The 20,515-nt window shown below is 49.6% G+C and overlaps 1 protein-coding gene across 3 annotated transcripts in view; it reads left to right on the forward strand.

Moving 5' to 3' along the window:
- Window positions 1-20,515, forward strand: part of EFR3B (EFR3 homolog B) — an 86,077-nt gene that overhangs the window by 32,860 nt on the left and 32,702 nt on the right. For all 3 annotated transcript variants that reach the window (XM_045979789.1, XM_045979790.1, XM_045979791.1), the window contains exons 2-4: window positions 3,913-3,989; window positions 5,031-5,158; window positions 13,945-14,095. In XM_045979789.1, the coding sequence (XP_045835745.1) occupies window positions 3,913-3,989; window positions 5,031-5,158; window positions 13,945-14,095 (356 nt within the window). The remainder of the gene's footprint in view (window positions 1-3,912; window positions 3,990-5,030; window positions 5,159-13,944; window positions 14,096-20,515) is intronic.

The following is a 20,515-nucleotide window of genomic DNA, read 5'->3' on the forward strand; positions in this document are numbered from 1 at the left end:
CCAGCGGGAGACAAAAGTAGAGTTTATTGAAGAAACAGAGAGAGCAGATACAGACGGAACCTCTGGGAGACCTGGAGAAGAAAGGAGCAGGAGTCTGTCTTTCTTTGGGGTCTTCGGGATTTTACTGAGGACAGTGGTCTGGTGCACCTGCCCTCGCAGGCATCCAGGAACCAGTTAGAACAAAGACAAGGACCCAGTTGTTACTCCTTAGAGCCGGGGGCCTTGACAGGGGTCTGGAGGACGCAGATGGAAGCTTCCTCCAGTCATTCTCACCTGGTCCTTCCTTAGATGTTATCCATCGTAGGGAAATCCATTAGCTCCTTGTCTCTTATAAGGAGGACATATGCTCTTTGCATCACAAGGCATGTCTAAAGTGGAGTGGGGGCGCAAGTCCTAGCAAGAATAGAAGCCCCAAAAGAAGCAAAGGGGAAAAAAAATTTAGCTTTTTCTCTCACGGCATTCCTTCTGTTTCCCTGTCTCAACACATGGCCAGTGCTGTCCGGTGACTGACCTTCCCGGGACCAGCCCTGGGGATTCTCTCCAGCGACACTTGCTTTGTCTCATCAGCACGTGGCCCTGCTCTGCTGAGGGAGCGTCTGGCATGTCACGTGTGCACTGGGGTTTGCGGAGGCTCTACGGTTTGGGGACGAGGGCTGCGGGGAGGGGCTGGAGCTGGAGGTCAAGGTACTGTGATCTGCAGGTGCCTCGGGCTGCCTCGGGCAAGCGGTACATGTTTCAGACCCACAGGTCGATGAGGTTTGATCCGAAGGAGCGTGTCTTGTGTCTCCCTGCTCAGGCCCTCAGATGTGCACCGGCCTTGGATGCTGTCACTGCACAAGCGGTCAGTGGGGAAAGCCCCACTACGACGTACCAGCCAGCGCAGAGCAGCGGGCAGCAAGGAAGGGGTGCGTCTGCCCCGGGCCAGGGGAATGCAGCGGGGGACATTACCCAGGAGCCTTCGCGGGGAGCGACCAGGCCCCGCCCTGCTTCAAGGCCTGTGCGGCCACCAGCTCGCTTAGACCTCACAACAGCCTTGTGCCCTGAGCCCAGGACACTCACAAACACAAGTTATTTGCTCAAGGTCACACGTCTGGGAAGCAGCAGTGCTGGGATTTCACTAGAAACCATGCTGTGGGGCGTCTTGGTGGCTCAGCAGGTTAAGCTTCTGCCTTGGACTCAGGTCATGAACTCTGTCTGGGTCCTGGGATCGAGTCCAGCGGCCGGCTCTGTACTCAGTGGGGAGTCTGCTTCTCTGTCTGCCCAGGCTCCTCTCCCCTCCCCCAGCTCCTGCACGTACATGCTCTCTCTCTCATTCTCTCTCTCTCTCTCAAAAACATAAATAAAATCTTAAAAAAAAAAAAAAAAGGAAGACCGTGCTGTTGACCACTCTGCCTCAAGGGGTCTGAGGAGGTCGGAAAGGAAGAACAGACCAGGAAAAAGCCCCAGGACCTAATTCAGGAAGGACCCTGAAAACGCTGTCAGCTTTGTTGATGAGGGGGTACCCGCTCTCCTCTCTTGTTCTTTCTGCCTTCTTACCACTCCCTGTCTGGTGGGACAGTGTCCTGGGGCCTTGAATGCGACTGGTTCTCACCAGGGCCATGCCCCGTGGCTCCTCACAGCCTCTGTGCTGGGAGAGGTGTGTTCCAGGGAGAGGCCCGTGGGTTAGAGAAGGAGGTACTGGACAGAAGAGGCACGTGAGGCATACCCCTTCTAGACACGAGAGATCAGGAGATGAACAGGCTGCCTGGTTTTACTGGAAAGACACTGAGCCCATGTCCCTAAACCGAGATACAGCCAGGCCTGCTCACTCTGAGAGGTGGCTCGTGTCCCCACAGGTAGCGCCAAGAGCCCTCAGCCCCCTTGGTGCCCCTGCACAGAGCTTTCTGCCCTGAGTACCCAAAATGGGCTTGTGCTTCCTGACAAGTCTGGGTTTCTCACGAGCTTGGCCTCTGTCCCATGCAGGCCCTGCCCCCTAGGCCTCTCAGACACGCTGGAGGAAGGGACAGGCACTGGGGCTGTTCAGTGCCCGCTTCTCTGCGATGCTCTGTCCTCATTCCTTTTAGACGCAAATGGCCGGTTCTCCTGGTCTGGGGACAGCGACGAAGGAGGCTGCCGGGAGAGCAGAGGGCATGTCCCGTGGGCATCTTGGGAAGAAGCGTGCTGACGACGGCCGCACTGGGCAGAGGGCAGGGTAACCGAAGGGGGAGGATTGATGGATGGGCTTCGATCCCAGGCTTCGAGACCCAGGACAGAGAACACCACCCCTGGGAGCTGTTCCATCAGGAGAACTAGCCCTGGCTGGCGTCCAGGGCCCAAACACCCCATCCCAGGCGAGGGCAGAGAGGAGATGAGGAGACATCAGTCCAACCCAGTGAGACTGAGCTCAGAGGGCCTGACTGCAGCCCCCAACCAGGTCTGCGGCCCTCCGCAGGGCAGGGGGAAGGCTTGGGGCGCACAGCTGCCTGTGAGGGGGGCGAGGGGTGATGTGAGCCAATTACCGGGTGGCCTGTCCTCCTGTGACATGCCCCCGGGCTTCTCCCAGATAGCACCCGTTCCCTTGTACCGGAGTCACCCCAAATCTCTGCTCCTTCCTCCTCCTGGCACAGCCGTCCGCTACGCCCTCCCAATCAAAATTCCCAGAGAACCGCTTTTCTCCGCAGCTGTAAAGCTCTTTGTGTGATTCAAGTAATTCCCACTAAAGTAATTCATTCTTTTCTGAATGGTCCATGGCCTTGATCCTTCCACGGTGCACTTGCATTCCAGCTGGAGAGTTTGCACAAGCAGAATTAAGCATTAATTGGGAGGATGAGGGAACCATTATTTTTGGGGGGTGGACTTTCCCAGGCCCTTCGCTGCCCTCCCCTCGGCTCCTTCCCGAGGGGCCCACTCCCCCGCACCAGGCAGGGAGAGGTGCAGCTGGAAGGTGGAAGGAAAGATCCCTGGGGCTGGAGGAAGGTGGAGACAGCGCCAGGTCCCAGAGGGTTCCGTGTCCTTTGTCTAAAGATGGTTTATGGGGGGGAGGGGGCCTGCAAGAGTCAGATTTTTATTTTCCTGGGGTTTGGTCTATTATCGCTGATTCCTAACACCATCATTTCACAGCACCCAAAGACACAGAAAGACGTCGTGTCAGGGAGCCTTCTATGCGCAATAGATACAGCTTTCTGGAAATGTACCACGTTGGTCTCGGTCTCTCATTTTGCCACAGGCTGGTGGACACCTTGTGGGGTGGGGGAGTAGCCGGGGGGGTTGGCTGGCATGGGGGGCTGGCACGGGGGGGAGCTGGGATGGGGGGCTGGCCCCCTTGAGCCCCACACCACCCTGAAACACCACCATCACCCTGCATTAAAGATGCATTTTCAAATGTTAATAATTAATGGCAATGTTAATTTATCAGCGTTTCACATAACATTCTATAATGGAAATGGCCTCAGGGGACGGGAAGGTAGCGGATATTGAGGAGCAGAGAATAAAAGAAATGGGGTGTCCGTGGGGATGGGTGGGAGGAACAAGCACTCCTCAAGCTGTGCGCATCTTCCCAGGACACTGGGGAGGCTCTTGGGCTGCAGGAGGCAGGTTTATAGCCCTGCCCCCAAGTGTGTGTGTGTGTGTGTCCGTCCAGGGGTAGCACCTGATCTTTGGGTGAGCTCCCAGCCCTCAAAGTACCCCTCCACGGCCCAGCTTCACGCTCACACACGCCGCCGGGCTTGACCCCCAAGCGAAGGACGCAAAGCACAAAGGCAAAGGTATAGCATGAGGCAAGTCGTGGGAGACTAGCCACCCTAGGGCCCCCGGCGCTCCGCACTCGAGGGGCGGGATCTTTCTGCTTCCCCTGCCTGGGTTTGATTCCTTACAAGCCGCCTTGGCCTGGTTCCAGGAGGCCACATTCATGGTTTTTTCTTCTTGCTGTTCTAGGTGTCTGTGGCTGCTGCGGCGCTCTACGCCCCAGGTACAAAAGGCTGGTTGACAACATCTTCCCTGAGGATCCCGAGGTGGGTCACTCCTCCCTGCCTGGCATCGCCTCCCACCATCTCACCCGGTCCAGGGCTGCGAGGGGAAGGCGGGTCTCCCGGGCCCCTCACCTGTGGGCCTGCTCAGACTCTGGTCAGTGGGGAGGGGCTGCCGAGGGTCTGCAGGCCGAGGAGATTTGGATCCGTCTGAAGTCAGGAACTGCAGGGGGCTCATGTAGCTGGTTTCGGCTCGGTTTAGGTCTTTACTGCACAGCTGAGACATCTTTCTCACTGTCTCTGAGCGGTGGTTTCTAGAACTGCTCACTCTCTGGATGGTGCTCTCTCCCTGCTGCGTCCTGTGAGCACTTCCCTTCTTGGGTTTTGGCTCAGCCGCCTGTGTCTTCTCTGTGGCTCCCTCTGGCACCTGCCCGGGGTCTGGCTGTACGCACACGGGAGGCCTGGCTTCCCGGCTTCCTGGCCGCCACTCCCCCGCTTGGGCTGCATTATGGATTGTGTGGTTTTGGAAATGTCGGGATCTGATATTCTTGATTTGCTCTTTGGAAATCAATGACATCTTCTTGATGGACAGTTGAAGGGCCACATTTCCAGCATCCTCTGGAGAATTCCTTAATTGCTGCTGAACTGCCTTCTCTTCCTGTTCATGTCTTAGGGCTGGATTTCCAGCACATTTTAATTCTGAGTTGCTTTCAGTGAAGGCTTGTCATTCACACACACACACACAGACACACACACACACACGTATACACACCTACACACATGTACATATATACATTCATGTCTATATGTGTACACGTGTATCCATATACATACAAAAATAATATGTACATTTATACCACTATTCTAATTTATAGCTGGTACACTCTGGGCTAAGTTGTGAGTTCCTGGGAGGTAGGAACCATGTTTTAATCATTTCTGTATCCCTGACCCCACGTGGGGAGTTTGTCACATACATAATGGCACTGGGCAAAATGATAATTCAATCAACCTATTATTTACCTTTAGACTTGAACCCTTCTAGCCATGGAATGGTCACAGTGAGACATGAGGTCCTGTCTTTTACAGGATGGCCTGGTGAAGACCAACATGGAGAAGCTGACCTTCTATGCCCTCTCAGCTCCAGAGAAGCTGGACCGAATTGGCGCCTATCTCTCCGAGAGGCTCATCCGTGATGTTGGTCGTCATCGATATGGGTAAGAGTGTGAGAAAGTGAGAGAGATGCTTTCAGAAGCATAGGACAAAACATAGGGTCCTTTTACGAAAATGATAGTAGACTTGGTCACCGAACAGACTGGAAAAACAGGGACTAGGCCTGAGGGAGGGTTGCAGGTAAAATTTGATGCCATTGCCAAGATGTGGGAAGAACGGGATGTTGGCTTCCTAGGAGCACCTCTGTTAGCCTCCATTTTCCCCTTTTGTCTCTATCCAGAAGCCCTCACCCACACTCTAGGGTCTTGAAAAGTTGGTCTAACTCTGCCATTATTCTCATCAAACCAAGCAACTTACAGTCTTAAAAAGCAGGGCGGGGGGGGGGGGGGGTGGTGCCTGGGTGGCTCAATCAGTTGAGTGTCCGACTCTTGATATCGGCTCAGGTCATGATCTCATGGTTGTGAGATCAAGCCTCACGTTGGGCTCCATACTGGACATGGCACCTGCCTGGGATTCTCTCTCTCCCTCTCCCTCTGTCCCACCTGCCCCCAATCTCTAATTAAAAAAAAAAAAAAATCAAACAATATATATATATTTTTTAAAGCAGGGAGGAGCCATCTACATTCTAGTGAGAGGGCAAGGTTAGGGGTAACTTGTCCATTAAAAACACACTTAGGGGTGCCTGGGTGGCTCAGTGGGTTAAGCCTCTGCCATGAGATCAGGGCATGATCTCAGGGTCCTGGGATCGAGCCCCGCATCGGGCTCTCTGCTCAGCAGGGAGCCGGCTTCCTTCTCTCTCTCTCTGCCTGCCTCTCTGCCTACTTGTGATCTCTCCCACTCTGTCAAATAAATAAATTAAATGTTTAAAAAAAACACACACTTAAATGAAATATTTATCAGTCTGAGAGGGAAGGACTTGCTATGTTTAGTAAAGAAAAGAAACCTTAAGTGAAAATGACTGATCAATAGATTTGTTTAAAAATTTAAATATTTTGATGTCAAAAAAGAAACCACCAAAATTTAAACAACAACCAAAAGAAGTGTTTTTGAAAGAATAAGACAAGGGATTCAAACTTGTCTATTATTTGCATAAATAATATGCAAAAAATGGTGGGGCTGGAGTCGGGAAACTGAGTCACTAAAAACTGAAACCAAGGCCCCAAGTAACCAACTCACAGAAAGAGGAAGGAGAAATAATAATGGTCAATAAACCTATAATCAAAGATGTGACTTGAAGTACTAAGATACCATCTTCACTTAGCAAACTAATAAAAAAGTATTTCCAGTACTAACCAAGGAATGACAACGTGACGTGTAGTTTTGTACTTTCCTAGAATAAGTGCAAATTGATTGAACCTTTTTAGACCATAATTTTAAAATATAAGTCAAGTCTTCAAAAACATATATGCCCTTTGATCCGGTAAATTCTTTGTCTATTCTTCTATCCCAAGAAATCAGTCTTTTTTCTTTTTTTTTAAGATTTTATTTATTCATTTGACAGAGAGAGAGATCACAAGTCGGGATAGAGGCAGGCAGAGAGAGAGGGGAGAAGCAGGCTCCCCACTGAGCAGAGAACCCAATGCGGGGCTCAATCCAGGAGCCCGATACCATGACCCGAGCCAAAGGCAGAGGCTTAACCCACTGAGCCACCCAGGTGCCCCCCTAAGAAATCAGTCCTAAATATAAACTAGCTTTACACACAGAGATGTTCATTGCGGTATTTTTTATAATAATGAAATATTGGAAATTAATGTCCAATAAGAGGAAAAGGGTTTAGTGAATTATAATGTGTCTCACTTGGTGAAATATTATCTATTCAATAGAAATGATGTTTATAAACATGCTTTCCCCAGAATAATGAAAATGCCTTAAGTAAATGAAAAATAAACCATGTAATTACAAATGCAGCGTTTTATAATTAAGTTAAAAAATAAGCAACAAATACCAATGCCTAGAAAATAAAGTAAAAACAAATAGGCCATAAATGCTACGAGGGCTCATTTTCTGAGCAGTGTGGTTGGGTTTTTGTGTGTGCAAAAGCTGAACGTAAGAAAACCCGAAGACATCCTGGTGGCGTTGCTGATGGGTTGGAGGGCAGGGTAAATGTAGCGCCATTGTTCTGAAGTCCCGTTGCTTCCGTCCTCCGTACATCCATGCTCTGCTTCCCTCTGCTTCTTCCTTTCTCCTGCTGCAGACTCCAGATCATGGCAACATTAGCAATTCTCTCCCTGCATTATCTCTCCTGTTCTGGTCCTTCCAAATGAGTACTAGCTATGACCTTCAGAACACGGACCTGGCTCCTTTAGAATAAAATGCAGACTCCCCAGCTTGACTTCTACAACCTGCTGCTAACTCACCAGGCTCCCCCAGCCATGCCCACCACACCTGCCTTGCCTGCTCAGACCCACTCCAGCCATCCCCGTCGCTCTGAGCCTCATGCCTCTGCGACAGTGCTCTCTCCCCTCGACCCCAGTCATGGGCCCCCACCACTATCCATCAGCCCAACCACCTGCCAAGCTCCCTTCCTCCTGGTGAGGAAGCCGGAGTGAGCACTGGCGTGAAACCTTTTGCCTTGTGCTAGTAGGGTGTAGACCTCCAAGCTCTGCAGGACCCACCGGCGAATCCAGAATCAAGCTATCCCTAGGAGTGACAGCAAGACCAGAAACAGTACATTTCTATCATCGTTTTATAAGATAAAATTAGGTTACACACTCAATAAAAAGGGCACAAATATACTCTACGTGCTGATTATGTAAATCGCTCTGACATATTGTAAAGCATGCTCAAGCAAGTAAAAATGACTTTGTCCTAGATTCAACCGAAAACTGATATGCTAGCAATAACATTAAACATTTAATACTAATTTCATCTGCCTTCTCTGCAGGGATGGTTCTCTCGATAAAAATATAAAAATGTCCTGTAGCCAGCAGAGCCAATTAGAGTCATTCCACTGCCCTTAGAACTGCAATTCGAAATTGGTATCGTTCTGTTAAAAATAGTCGTGGCAGCCTCTCAGTGTTTAAAGCCTTGAAGGCCTCACTGGAAGTTTTAATCGTAAACATTTGGAGAAGAGAAATCCATTAGATTTGATCTCCCGTTCTCTCTGCCTGCCCGCCCCATCTTGCCCAGCCCGGTGCTATGTACATCATTATCGTCTTCCTTGTCATTATAGCTTCCTGATGGTAGCTTTGGAAGCGCAAATATTTGCCTACAGACAGTCTGAGGGCTGTGTCTCCCTGTGATCATGCAGGTGTCTGTATTTATGGTTTAACTACACGGACGTGAACCTCGGAGGTTGGCCTCAGGGGCAGAACCGTCCTCTTTGACCCCCCCGCCTCCCGGCCTTATCACCCCACTCCAGAGGGTGCGAACTCTGCCTTTATCTGTGTTCGGCATCAGGAATGATGACCAAATGTGGGCGGGGAGAGGCTAGGCTGTGAATTCTGAGGTAGAGCTCACTGACCTGAGCTATGATGGACAGAGACGTACAGAGCAGCAAAAAGTGAGATTTCCTCCTGTTTTTCTCTTTTTGTGCATGTTCCTTCCAGTTCAGCCCAATGGCTAGAACAGCCCTAGAACCTGGAGAGGGGGTTCATGCTTCCCTCCCTCCACTGAGGTCAGCCTCTACATCTGAGTTCCTAAAACCCAGAAGTTTCTATACTGGAGTGGGGCTGACCAAGTACATCCCAACTGCTTAGAATAAGAGGTTCTTTGTCAAGGCGACTGACCTTTGAGTGATTCTCGAGCAGTGACTGGCCTTGCTAAAGCCGTCCCCTCTCTCCTGCCTGCCTGTCCTCATCTCTGACTTTGCCTTTCCTCTCCAACCCCCCTCACCCCCCACTGTTCCCAGACTCTTTACACCTGCTCCTCCTTTCCTCGGGTTCAGGGTCTCTTGACCAAGCTCAAGGTGTTCAAACAGAACCAGCTGCCTCTTCTAGACTTCAACAGGAGACACGTCTTGCCTCATCTCCTGTGTATTTTCCTCAGTTACGACTTACCTCCTGCCTTGGCCATTGTCGCTGAGTTCCTGTCGTTATCACCTGTCAAGTGTCTTCTCCTGATTTCAGTTGCTGCCCACGAACCCAATTCTATCCCAGGTTCCTTGGGTTCTGCCTTCCTCACCTGCTGGGGAGCCTTACCAGTATATCCAGGAGCCTTCCTTGTCACCCGCTGTCATCTGTACCCGCTCGCCCTTCCCCCCAGGCCCTGTGGCGGGCTAGTCCTCACTAGCTCTGTCTGGCCTCATCCAGCTCCTAGCCCTCAGGCCAGCCCAGTCTCCCAGACCCATCACTACACCGGACTCCTTCCAGAACACTTTATTCTCCTTGACAGTGTGGACCCCACTACAAGACCTCCCGGGGAAGGTAGAGATTAGAGAGCTAATCTTTTGAGATACTTGGAAAAATTCAAGCTCATAATTACAACCTTTCCATCCTTCGTATCTGGGCCTAACGTGGGAACAAAGCAGAGCATGTTCAAAGAACCAGGCTTTAAACTTCTGGACTTTTCAGTTTCTCTTTCTACCACAATGTTCACTTCCCATCAGAATGTCCACTCCAGATTAGTAGCCAATTGCTTGTTATTTTATTTTCTCATTCATTCAATCATTTTGTTAGCAAAGGACTATTTTTTCCTTCTTATGGTTTTCTGGTAATTTTTTACAGGAAAAGGAAAAGCAGGCATCGAAGCTCTGGAATCTGGGAAGCCTTCTAGTTTCTTCTCTTGCCAAACCCCACCCTGCCTCTTCCTTTCCCTCATTTAAGCTCTGTGAACTAAGGGAGAAGCCCTTCATACATAAGGTGCTGGCGATGATTCGTGAGAGAAGAGAATTCTACCCTGCCTGCCCCTGTTTCCCACCCCCCGTGTTTGGTCGCCCGCATGGGGCCTGGTTTTTCTGCAAGCAAAGTGTGCCTCCTTTGGAAGGGCCCCAGCCAGGCCGTTTCCCCAAACATACATGACTCAGTCTGCCTCACTGGCCAGCGCAGCCAACCTGAAACACAGAGGGACTGTCTGCAAGACATCGCAGGTTTCCTGGACAGTGACGGTGATGGCATCTGCAGAGCAAGGCCGTCACGACCAGGAATGGCCAGCACCACCCCCCCACCACCACCCCGGCAGGGACTGGGGGCTCCCGTTTGCTCCAGGAGCTCAGAGACCCAGGGCTGGCCTTCTATCTGAAAGACACTCTGTAGACAAGAGCATGACCTGATCTGCTGGTAAACATGCCCAGTGATGACTAATTAATAGTGCTTAATAATATTAAGTAATAATTTAATAATAGTGGACTCGGTTCACCAAACTTTTTTTTTTTTAATGGGCAGGAAAATTTCAGGGTAGGGAAGCTGCTTTTCTTATAATTGCTCGGTACAAAGGTTAGCCCAAGAGCACTTAAGAAATGGTATCTGATGTCTTTAAAAAAAGGAAGAACATTAAGGAAACAGAGACCATGATGGCCATTACTTTATAGGTTTGGATTTGCAAGGCTGGCTCCTGTGTGAGGCGGTTTGGACACACATCTGAAACCAAACAGCTGCCCCAAGAGTTATCATGCAGCCTTGTTCTGTGGCCTTGTAGAACCCCCAGAAATCGCCCTGTAGTCATACTTTTACCTAGCTCTTTGTATTTCACCAAACTTGGTTTTAAAAAAAGAAGATAAGCAGCTCGCTAATCAAAGTCTTTTAAAATACTTGCCTAACATTCAAAGATGGGTATGCTTGGGACCGAGGCATAAGGGAGAACAGATCTCTAAATTCATTCTTGATTCTATGTCTGGCATACAAGCCTGGCTCTCGAGCATGAGGCAGCTTTCACACTCCGGAAGCTCGCGCTGACGGCTCTACCGTAATCTTTAAGACAGGTCTTTTGCTCCTTGCTTTAGACTTGGAGGCACTAACCTGATTCCTCCGCACCTCTGTTAGGTTTGGGGTTCTCTGTCCGGTTGACCTGTCCTGCATTTCTGTGTATCAGGAAGGACTCATCTAGTCCACGTGGTTTGAATTAACAAGTAGAAGGATCAACATCCCGGCCACGTGGGTCCACTCATGAGTCCGTGGAGTCTTGTGATGACCTCCCCATCACAGGCTCCAAGCCCTTCCAGCTCTTCTCCTTCCTGGGAGGTCAGTCACCGATTTGCCTTGGATTGCTCAGGATTCACTTTTATTTGCACCACTGGGTCTCCGAAGTGCTCCTACACCTGAGTATTAGGTATCTGTGTTCTTTGTGTAAAAATACAGTGGCTCCAGCATTTCGGGGTTTTGCAAGGGGTTTTGCTCTCTCTTAGGTGACTGTCCAGCCTCACAATGTTGGGTGGGGGGTGGGATCATCCAGGGACTCCCATGCTTGGGACTCCAGTGGCTGCCACTCCTCAGCCCCAGGAGGAAGGGAGGAGGGAAGGAGCCAAGCCTGTCTTCTAAGCCAGTGATGCCGACGTTGTTCACCTCGATTTCCCTTATTTATTTTTTATTTTTTTTAAGATTTTATTTATTTATTTGACAGATAGAGATCACAAGTAGGCAAAGAGGCAGGCAGAGAGAGAGAGGAGGAAGCAGGCTCCCTGCTGAGCAGAGAGCCCGATGCGGGGCTCGATCCCAGGACCCTGGGATCATGACCTGAACCAAGGCAGAGGCTTTAACCCACTGAGCCACCCAGGTGCCCCTCATTTTTTTTATTAATACATAATGTATTATTAGCCCCAGAGGTACAGGTCTGTGAATCGCCAGGTTTACATACTTCATAGCACTCACAGTAGCACATACCTTCCCAATGTCCATAACCCAACCACCCTCTCCCTATCCCCCTCCCCCCAGCAACCCTCAGTTTGTTTTGTGAAATGAAGAGTCTCTTATGGTTTGTCTCCCTCCTGATCCCATCTTGTTTCATTTTTTCCCTCCCTACCCCCCAAGCCCCCTATGTTGCCTGTCAAATTCCTCATATCAGGAAGATCGTATAATTGTCTTTCTCTGATTGATTTATTTCGCTCAGCATAATACCCTCTAGTTCCATGCACGTCGTCGCAGATGCTTTCCCTCATTTTAATGGCAACATTTTCGTCACGTGGCCTCAGCTAGCAGCAAGAGGGGCTGGGAACTGATACCCGTGGGCCCCACAAGCTCTGCTAAAATTCCAAATTATGAGGGAAAGGGTGGGGGGAGAGATTCCAGGGGCGATGTCTAGCGTTCTGCCTCAGAAACCTGACTGCCTAGAAAAAATTACAAAGATTTCAACTAGAATGACACTGGACAGATTTGCAGCAGCTTCTTCATGAGAAGGTAAGCAATGACCTTTTCTAATGAACGTCTACTCTGCTTTCTTTTTCTTCCTTTTTTTTTTTTTTAATTTTTAGAGAGAGAGCCGGGGGAGGGACAGAGAGAGAGGGAGAATCTTAAGCAGGCTCCACACCCAGCCTGGAGCCCAACGCAGGGCTCGATCTCACAACCCTGAGATCCTGAGCTAAGCAAAATCAAGAGTCAGATGCTCAACCGAGGTGCCCCTCCTCTGTTTTCTATAGTGTGCAAGTCACTTATAAGTTAGGCATGTACCCTTCATGATGTACCTTAACCGGCCACACGCTCGTGTGGCCACCGTGGAACACACGACGGGATTGGGCTCAGATGTGCCCTCCTAATTCTCAGGAGGAATTTGATTCATGGCATTTTTTTCTTGGGGTTCAAGAGAGGCATTGAAGGAGATAGCCACCAGCCAGGATCATCAGGGGTTGTCCGGTGAAGGCTAGTTTGGGAAGGATTGGGTATTTTTAGCGTGGAGAAGAGAAGAGTAAGAAAAATGGGATTGCTCTTTTCAAGCGGTTGAAGGGCAGGCGGGTAGAAATATGAAGCTTGAAATAGCTTGAAATATGAAAAAGTTTTTATGTAGTTGTCAAGAAATGGGATGGGCTGACCTACCTAGTACGTTCATCATTGGGTGCTGCGTATTTCCAGTTTCTGAAGGTATTCAGGTTTTAGACTTTAGAAGGAATAAGAAGTTTGGGCCTCAGAATCATCTTCGTTAGGAAAAAATAATGATTTTGCTCCTTGTGTATCTTATCCTCTGTGAAGTACAGAGGCTCTCTAAATATGGAATGTGTCACCTAAATATGGTAATACCAGCAACCATATTGTGTGACGATCAGAGGACTTCTGAGGTCTTCAAAGTCAATCTCTGCAGGTTTTATACTCTTTAAACTTCACAGCTGACGGGTCTTCAGGCCCATCTCAGATTCCTCATAAACATTCTTCCTAAAGTTCTTCTCTTCCTCCCCATTAGAGTCATCCCTCTCCTTTGAAACTCTGTGGAATGTTCTGCATGATTTTCTTGTAGCATTTCTTATCTTCCCTTTACAGGAAATATCTGTGTGTTTATCTTGTCCATCCAACTCCAGGCTCCTCGAGTTGAAGGACTTCTTCCCCCTACACCCCTGCACTAAGACAGAGTGTTTCCCCTGTGGGTGCCCAACAAGTACTTCTTGACATCAGATCGAGTAATTCTTTGCTCTCATCGGGTTTGGGTTCAGAATTTGCTCTTCTGAGCATCAATTCTTTCTGCTTGTATCGACTCATGAGATGGTACACCTTGTCTGTCCTTACGTTCTTCATCTGTAGGAGGAGTGGCTGGGGAGAGCTGGTCTCCCGGTTCCCTTCCAAGGCTGGTTCCTAATGATTCTTGGTGCTGGGCTGCCGTGGGCACTAGTTGGAATGGCTGCCCAGACATTGGCATCCTATTGGAAGAGCCTCATTAACCAGATGCTGGCCAGGTGGTCACTGTGCTGATTGTCCCAGTCATGCAATGAGAGTGGGATGGGCTTGAAACCCAGTGACGGTGTTGCTTTCCCCAGGTATGTGTGCATCGCCATGGAGGCGCTGGACCAATTGCTCATGGCCTGCCATTGCCAGAGCATCAACCTCTTCGTGGAGAGTTTCCTCAAGATGGTGGCCAAGCTGCTGGAGTCAGAGAAGCCCAACCTGCAGATCCTCGGCACCAACTCGGTAAGGAGCCGGCCAGGGGGTGGGGGTGGGGATTGGGGAGGACCAGGGAGGGGGTGGTTCCTGGAGGACGTCTAGGTCAGCCTTGCTATAATCCATTCCTATTTGGTTTCTGACCCTAAGTATAACTCACCTCTTACCTTCGTGTCCCTCTCTGCGTGAATTAAGGGCTATTTGGTCTTTTAATTTAAATAAATATAGAATAAACAGAATAAATGTTAAAGACAAAGTTCACATAGTAAAGCATATGATTCTGTGGTTTTTAACATGTTCACAAGGTTGTGCAACCACAGCCACGATCTACTGTGTGTATCTTTAGACTGGTGATCTTCAAACGTTTTCTGGTCTTGGATTTTTTTCCCCTGTAATAATTTTAAGTGGACCTCCAACGGATATAAAAGTGGATGGAAAGGGAGCCATTCCTTTGAGGGCGGGGGATGTCCCGTGCCCTCACAGCATGGCCCCTGACCTCATGGGGCCCACTTTGAAAGCTGTCGGACAGAGGCATCAGGTAAGTGGGAAGATCACGGGGAAGCCAGAAATGGGACTTCTGGCTCAGTTCTGCCCTTGCCCCGCTGGTGACCTGGAGTGGGCTATCTTTTATGGACCCGTCTTTCCATCCAAACCGTGAGCCGACTGAAGTTGGTCCAAGCTCTGTAATGCCGTTCCCCGTAAAGGGGCTGCTGTCGTGAGAGGTTATGGTTTGGGGGGATATCAAATGGGATGTGTCAAAAACTCCCCACTTCGTATTTATCTATATATCCTGGAATATCCCGGTGGCTTTCTTAAACCTCTCGCTCTCAGTCCTCCTCCCTCCTCTTCGGGGCATGCTTCCAGCTCCAGGCCTTCCAGCGGCTTCTCCTTAAAAGCCCCGATAGGCAACCATTTTACAGCTATCACAAAAGACAAGGCAAAGGTGTGTGCCCTCTCCGCCTTCCCAGCCTGGCTTTTCTGAATTTTTATTGCACAGGTCACAGCTGCTTTCCTGTCCTACCTGAGCTGAGTTCACCAGAAGATAGTCCTTAAATTTTAATTTTAATTTCCGGGCCCCAAAGTAGCAACTACGGCCTTCCCTTTCCTCTCCCTAGAAGCCAGCTGCCTTTGATAAATTGCATGTACAGTAGCTGAGGTTGAAGTCTTTTGTCAGGTTGCCCTGGCAACAGCTTCTGATACTGTTTCATTTGTCCTGTTTAAGATAACTCTAGTCTAGGAGAGAACATCTGAACGGAAAATAAGCCAGTCATCATGCATCCAGAGGGCCTCTCCCCAGGGGGGATGCTACCCCAGCTACCCTTTCTCACAGCCAGACCTGGCTCAGGGTAGGTGTTTTCTTAGCTCCAGCCTCGCAAATTTCCTAGATTCCCCATGACAGCAAGTCCCTGCCTCATCTGCGGAGTGAGTCAGCTCATGATTCCGGTGGTGCATTCAGTGAAGGTTACATAAGGGCAGGCGATAAGTGAAGTCACATAATTACAATAGAGTCAAAGTCCAGCTTGAGAGGCAGCTTGTGCCGGCGGCACCCCTCATCCAGATGCTCTTCCCTGCTCGCAAAGCCTGGGACCTCCACAAGCCTCTGCGAGAACGGGGTTCCTCTGCTCCTTGTCATCTCAGAACAGCCAGCCTGCCAGCGCTTGATGTCGTCCTGGAGAGTCTAGCCTAGGAGATTCAACTGGTTTTTGTGGGGCTTTGAGGCCTCGTGGGGGCAAAGGAAGACGCGGGAGGAGGACTAGAAGGGTCCTGTCTGGAAGTTTGCAACCTTTGGTTTGGATAAAGGGTTTTGCTGCTAGGAAATTAACAGAAAGACACAGAAGCGGAGGGGAGAGGGGAGGGAAAGAAAGAGAAAAGGAAGCTTCCCATGCGATGCGAGCAGCAGATTTGGGGACTGCTAACGCACGGCAGCCTTAAACCTGTGCAGGGTTCCTCCCTCCCTCCCTCCATTCCTTTCTTCCTTTCTTCACCTCTAAGAGGTGTTCATCCAGCTTGTACTTGATCACTATAAGGATGACGTTGTGTTGAGACTTGTCACAAAACCCACATTTACTAACACCAATCCTGCACGTTTCATGTAGTAAAGTGTGATTTTTGAAATGTAAGTGATGCTTTCAAGCCCTTAAGGAGAATACCGGGGTTTGGGAGGATGATGAGTGCCAGAAAAATCTGAGAGGGCCAGCTAAGTTCACTTTACTTGTTCAGGGATTTGCCTGTGTGCACCTGCCTCAATGCCTGATGGGTCCAGGGACAGGGAAGTGACCATGTAGTCTTGACCTTTTGAGATCACTCGCTGATGATAAACTGAAAATATTTAATCTGAAAGTACCAAGGTCCCCTACGTGACCAATCCAATGGATGAGCCTCATGTATACAAAGAGTAAACTCTTAAGAAGATTCATGGGTTACAGTTTGCACTTTGGTCCCTACATCACAACATATACAAAAATTAACTCAAAATCGACAAAGACCTAAATGTAAGAGCTGAAACTACAGAGCTCTTAGAAGTAACTAAAGGATTCTGTGTTCATGGTCTAGAATCTGGCAGTGGTTGCTTAGGTACAACATCAAAAGCAGAAACAACAAAAAGGAAAAAGCAGACCAGCAGACTTGATCAAATTAAAAACTTTTGCACATCCAACGACACTACTGAGAAAGGGAAAAGACAGCCACAGAATGGGAGAAAATATTTACCAATCATATACCTGATAAGGGTCCAACAACCAGAATGTATGAGAAATTCTTACAACTCAACAACAGAAAGACAACCCAATTAAAAAATGGCCCAGGATTGACTAGACCTTTCTCCAAAGGCGATCCACAGATGGGCAAGACGCAAGTGAAAGATGCTCAACATCACTAATCGTTAGGGAGATACAAGCCAAAACCATGGGCTACCACCTCACAGCCTGGGGATGACCATTAAAAACAAAACAAAGGGCGCCTGGGTGGCTCAGTTAAGCCGGACTGCCTTCACTCAGGTCATGATCCCAGCGTCCTGGGATGCGTCCCGAGCTGCGCTCACTGCTCAGCAGAGAGCCTGCTTTTCCATCTCCCTCTGCCTGCTACTCTGCCTACTTGTGCTATCTCTCTGTTAAATAAATAAATAAAATCTTTAAGAACAAAACAAAACCAAAACCAAAACACTGTAAATGACAAATGTTGGCAAGCATGTATAGAAATCAAAACCCTCATACATTGCTAGTAAAAAGTAAAATGGTGTGGGTACGGTGGAAAACAGGTTAAGTGTTTCCTTAAAGTTAAACAGAATTACTAGAAGACTCAGCAAGTTTTCCTAGGTATAGACCCCCAAGAACTGAAAACGGGTACTCAAATACTGGACACTAACGCTCACAGAAACACCTTCTGCCACAGCCAAAAGATGGAAACAGCCCAAAAGTCACATGGTGTGTGATTCCATTTAGATGAGCGTCCGGTCTCCGTCAATCCACAGGTGCAGAAAGCAGGAGAGTGGTTGCCCAGGGCTGGGGAAGCGGGCAGTGGGGGTGACTGCTTAGTGGGTACTGGGGCTCCTTTGGGGATGATGAAATGTTTTTGCTGCTAATGTGAATGTATTAAAGGCCACGGAATTGTGCCCTTTAAGAGGGTTAATTTTAGGTTTTGTTAATTTTACCTGATTTTTTTTTTTTTAACTGCAATTTCAGGGGCATCTGTGTGGCTCAGTCAGTTAAGCACCTGCCTTCTGCTCAGGTCATGATCTCAGGGTCCCGAGACTGAGCTCCAGTCAGGCTCCCTGCTCAGTGGGGCACCTGCTTCCCCCTCTGCCTCTGCCCCTTCCCCTGCTTGTGCTCTTTCTCTGGCTCACTCTCTCTTTCCCAAATAAATAAAAATAAAAGTAAAACCACACTTTCAGCTCTCAGCAGCCCAACGTCAATGGCACACAGGCGTTTGTGTTCTCACTGAACCACCACCTTGGGTCAGGCACGAAGAGGCCCTGCAGGGAAGGGCGGCTTTCTTCCTGGTGCTGGAGGGATGCAGGAGCCCGGAGTCCTCTCCCTCTGGGAAAACAGATTTCCCGCTGGGACTTGCCTGTGTCCTTCCTTCCCATCTCGCCCTCCCACCAGTCTCCTCCAGACCTTACCTCCAGGATGCCTTCCTTTCTAGCCCAGGTTCAGCTGCCCCTGGTGCTCCCTTTCTTTGACTCCCCTCCTGGACCCGGTGGGAGCCATTGCTTCCCACCCGTCCTTGCTTCCCTGCCCCTCGGCCACACTGCCCTCCTGACCCAAATGGCCCGGTTCAGAGAAGTACCAATGAAAACCGTAAGATGTGTGGGTCTGGGACTCTGTGGATACCTGCTGCAAAATTTAATTTGGGCTTTCAGGGTGGCTCCTTAGTCCATTTTTATTTTTTGGCCACTGCCCTCACTCACCTTCTCAGTGGTCTCTGCAAACCTTCCTTTCTTTTCCATCCAATCCCCTCCCATATTGGCTTCCTGGCTTCCTCCACGTTAGACGCAGCTTTGCTTTCTTCTGTCCCTGAGAAAATAGGTGGGGTTCCCTCAACTTCCCGCATCCTCCTTCCTCTCCTGAAGAGTCCCATCTGGGCAGGAGCCTTCTCCATCCATCCTCTCTCTCCTCCAGGTTCTCCATCCTTCCCCTTCTCTGGTTCCTTCCCTCAGTGGACATGGAAGTCTCTGCCAGGGTCAGTATCAGCAAAGTCAGTGAACAAACCCACAAGGAAAAACACACGTTCTGCGTAACTGCAGAGTACCTTTAGCTCACCTGACAAAATGAACGAACATTCCATGATATTTGTTTAATATTTAGTACAAACCCAAATTTTCCCAATAGTCGGCAAATTGTCTTTTATCGCTATTGTTCCAATCTGAATTCAGTAAAGGTGATGCGTTGACGTTGTCTTCTGGGGCTCTTCGCCTATCCCCAGCCCTCTCCTGCCTGGCTTTGCTTTTCATGACACTGACTTTTGGAGAGACTGGGTTAGCTGGTTTGTGGAATGCGGCACACATTCTGGGTTTGTCCGGTTCCTTGCTTGTGGCACATTTTCTTTTACTCTCTTGTTGCCTGTCATTCCGGCAAACTGGAATTATAACAGGAACACAAACGTCTGGAGTCTCAGGTTTTTAATGGATGCCGTCCCAGGTTAGAGTGGTATCAGCCGGCTCTCTCCGTTTTAAAAGTATATTGTTGTCTCTCGCCGATAGAGATCTGTGGAAAGCGGGTAACCCACACCCCATCTTTCCGCTGATGTTTTCCCTTTGAGAGCACTTCTCCTTGTTGGCTGCACTTGCTTCCTCAGGCTCCCCTGACTTCCCTGAGCCCATCACCCCAGCTCTTCCCACCTGGTTCATCCTTCTTGGCTCCTGTGGCTGAGTAATGGTCCCCCAAGGATGTCCACGTTCTAATCTCTGGAACCTGTGAATGTGAACAGAAATGACAAAAGGGCCTTTGCACATAGGATCAGGCTGAGGATCTTGAGAGGGAGAGGTTCTCCCGGATTATCCAGGTGGGTCCGATGGCATCACAGGGATGCTTATAGGTGGGAGTGGTCAGAGTCAGACGGAAGGTGCATGATGATGGAAGCAGAGGGAAAGAGAGAAAGACTGCTGGCCTTGAAGACAGAGGAAGGGGGCCATGAGCCAAAAGCTTGGGTGGCTTCTGGAAGCTAAAAAGGGCAAGGAAGTGCTCCTCTGGAGCCTCCAGAGTGCACGCAGCCTTGCAGACCCATTTAGACTTCCGATCTCTAGAACCATAAGATAATAGATGTGTGTTGTTTTACACCAATAAATTGTGGTATTATTGCAGCAGTAATCGGAAACGAACAGTTTCCTGCGATGAGTCTCTTCCTCTGCACGCCCCTGCAATGCCTGTGGTCTCCCCGGCCCCTGGTGCCCTATCTTCTCATTCTCTGTGCTCCCCCTGGACCATTCATCAGCTCTTGCGGTTTTGACTGTCATCTCTAGACTGGAAATCCTCCCCCATTCAACGCCGGTGCAGAAACCACCGCTAGGAGCCCATGAGCTACATAGAATGGGGTTCCTTTGGAGGTGGATCAAGTCAGAGTTTCGAGGCCACAGGGGTCAGCAGCAGCAACGCACGGGGATTCTAGAACAGAGGCAGCTGTTGCTTCCCTGGGTCTCTGTTGACTCGGCCAGCACGTGGGGCAGCTTGGGGCCGGGGGGATCACCTTCTCAGGCAGCTAGGACCAGGCTTTCCCAAAAGACCTTAAAACTGTGTCAGTTTTGCAATGAATCTTGACAAAGAGAAGGCATTATGTGGGTAGACAGGAGGAAAATATCCTAGGTCCTGGGGAGGACCATGCCTCGGCTGGCATTGGCAGGCCATGATCACATCACGGTGGAACTTTATCTGGCTTTAGTGGAAAGCGCTCCTGGAAGTTGCTATCAACAAGAGGCAGCTGGAGGACCAGGCCGAGGGTGTTACTGTCAAACCCACG

This window comes from Meles meles, chromosome 15 (genome assembly GCF_922984935.1).
Source record: "Meles meles chromosome 15, mMelMel3.1 paternal haplotype, whole genome shotgun sequence".
NCBI classification, from domain to species: domain Eukaryota; kingdom Metazoa; phylum Chordata; class Mammalia; order Carnivora; family Mustelidae; genus Meles; species Meles meles.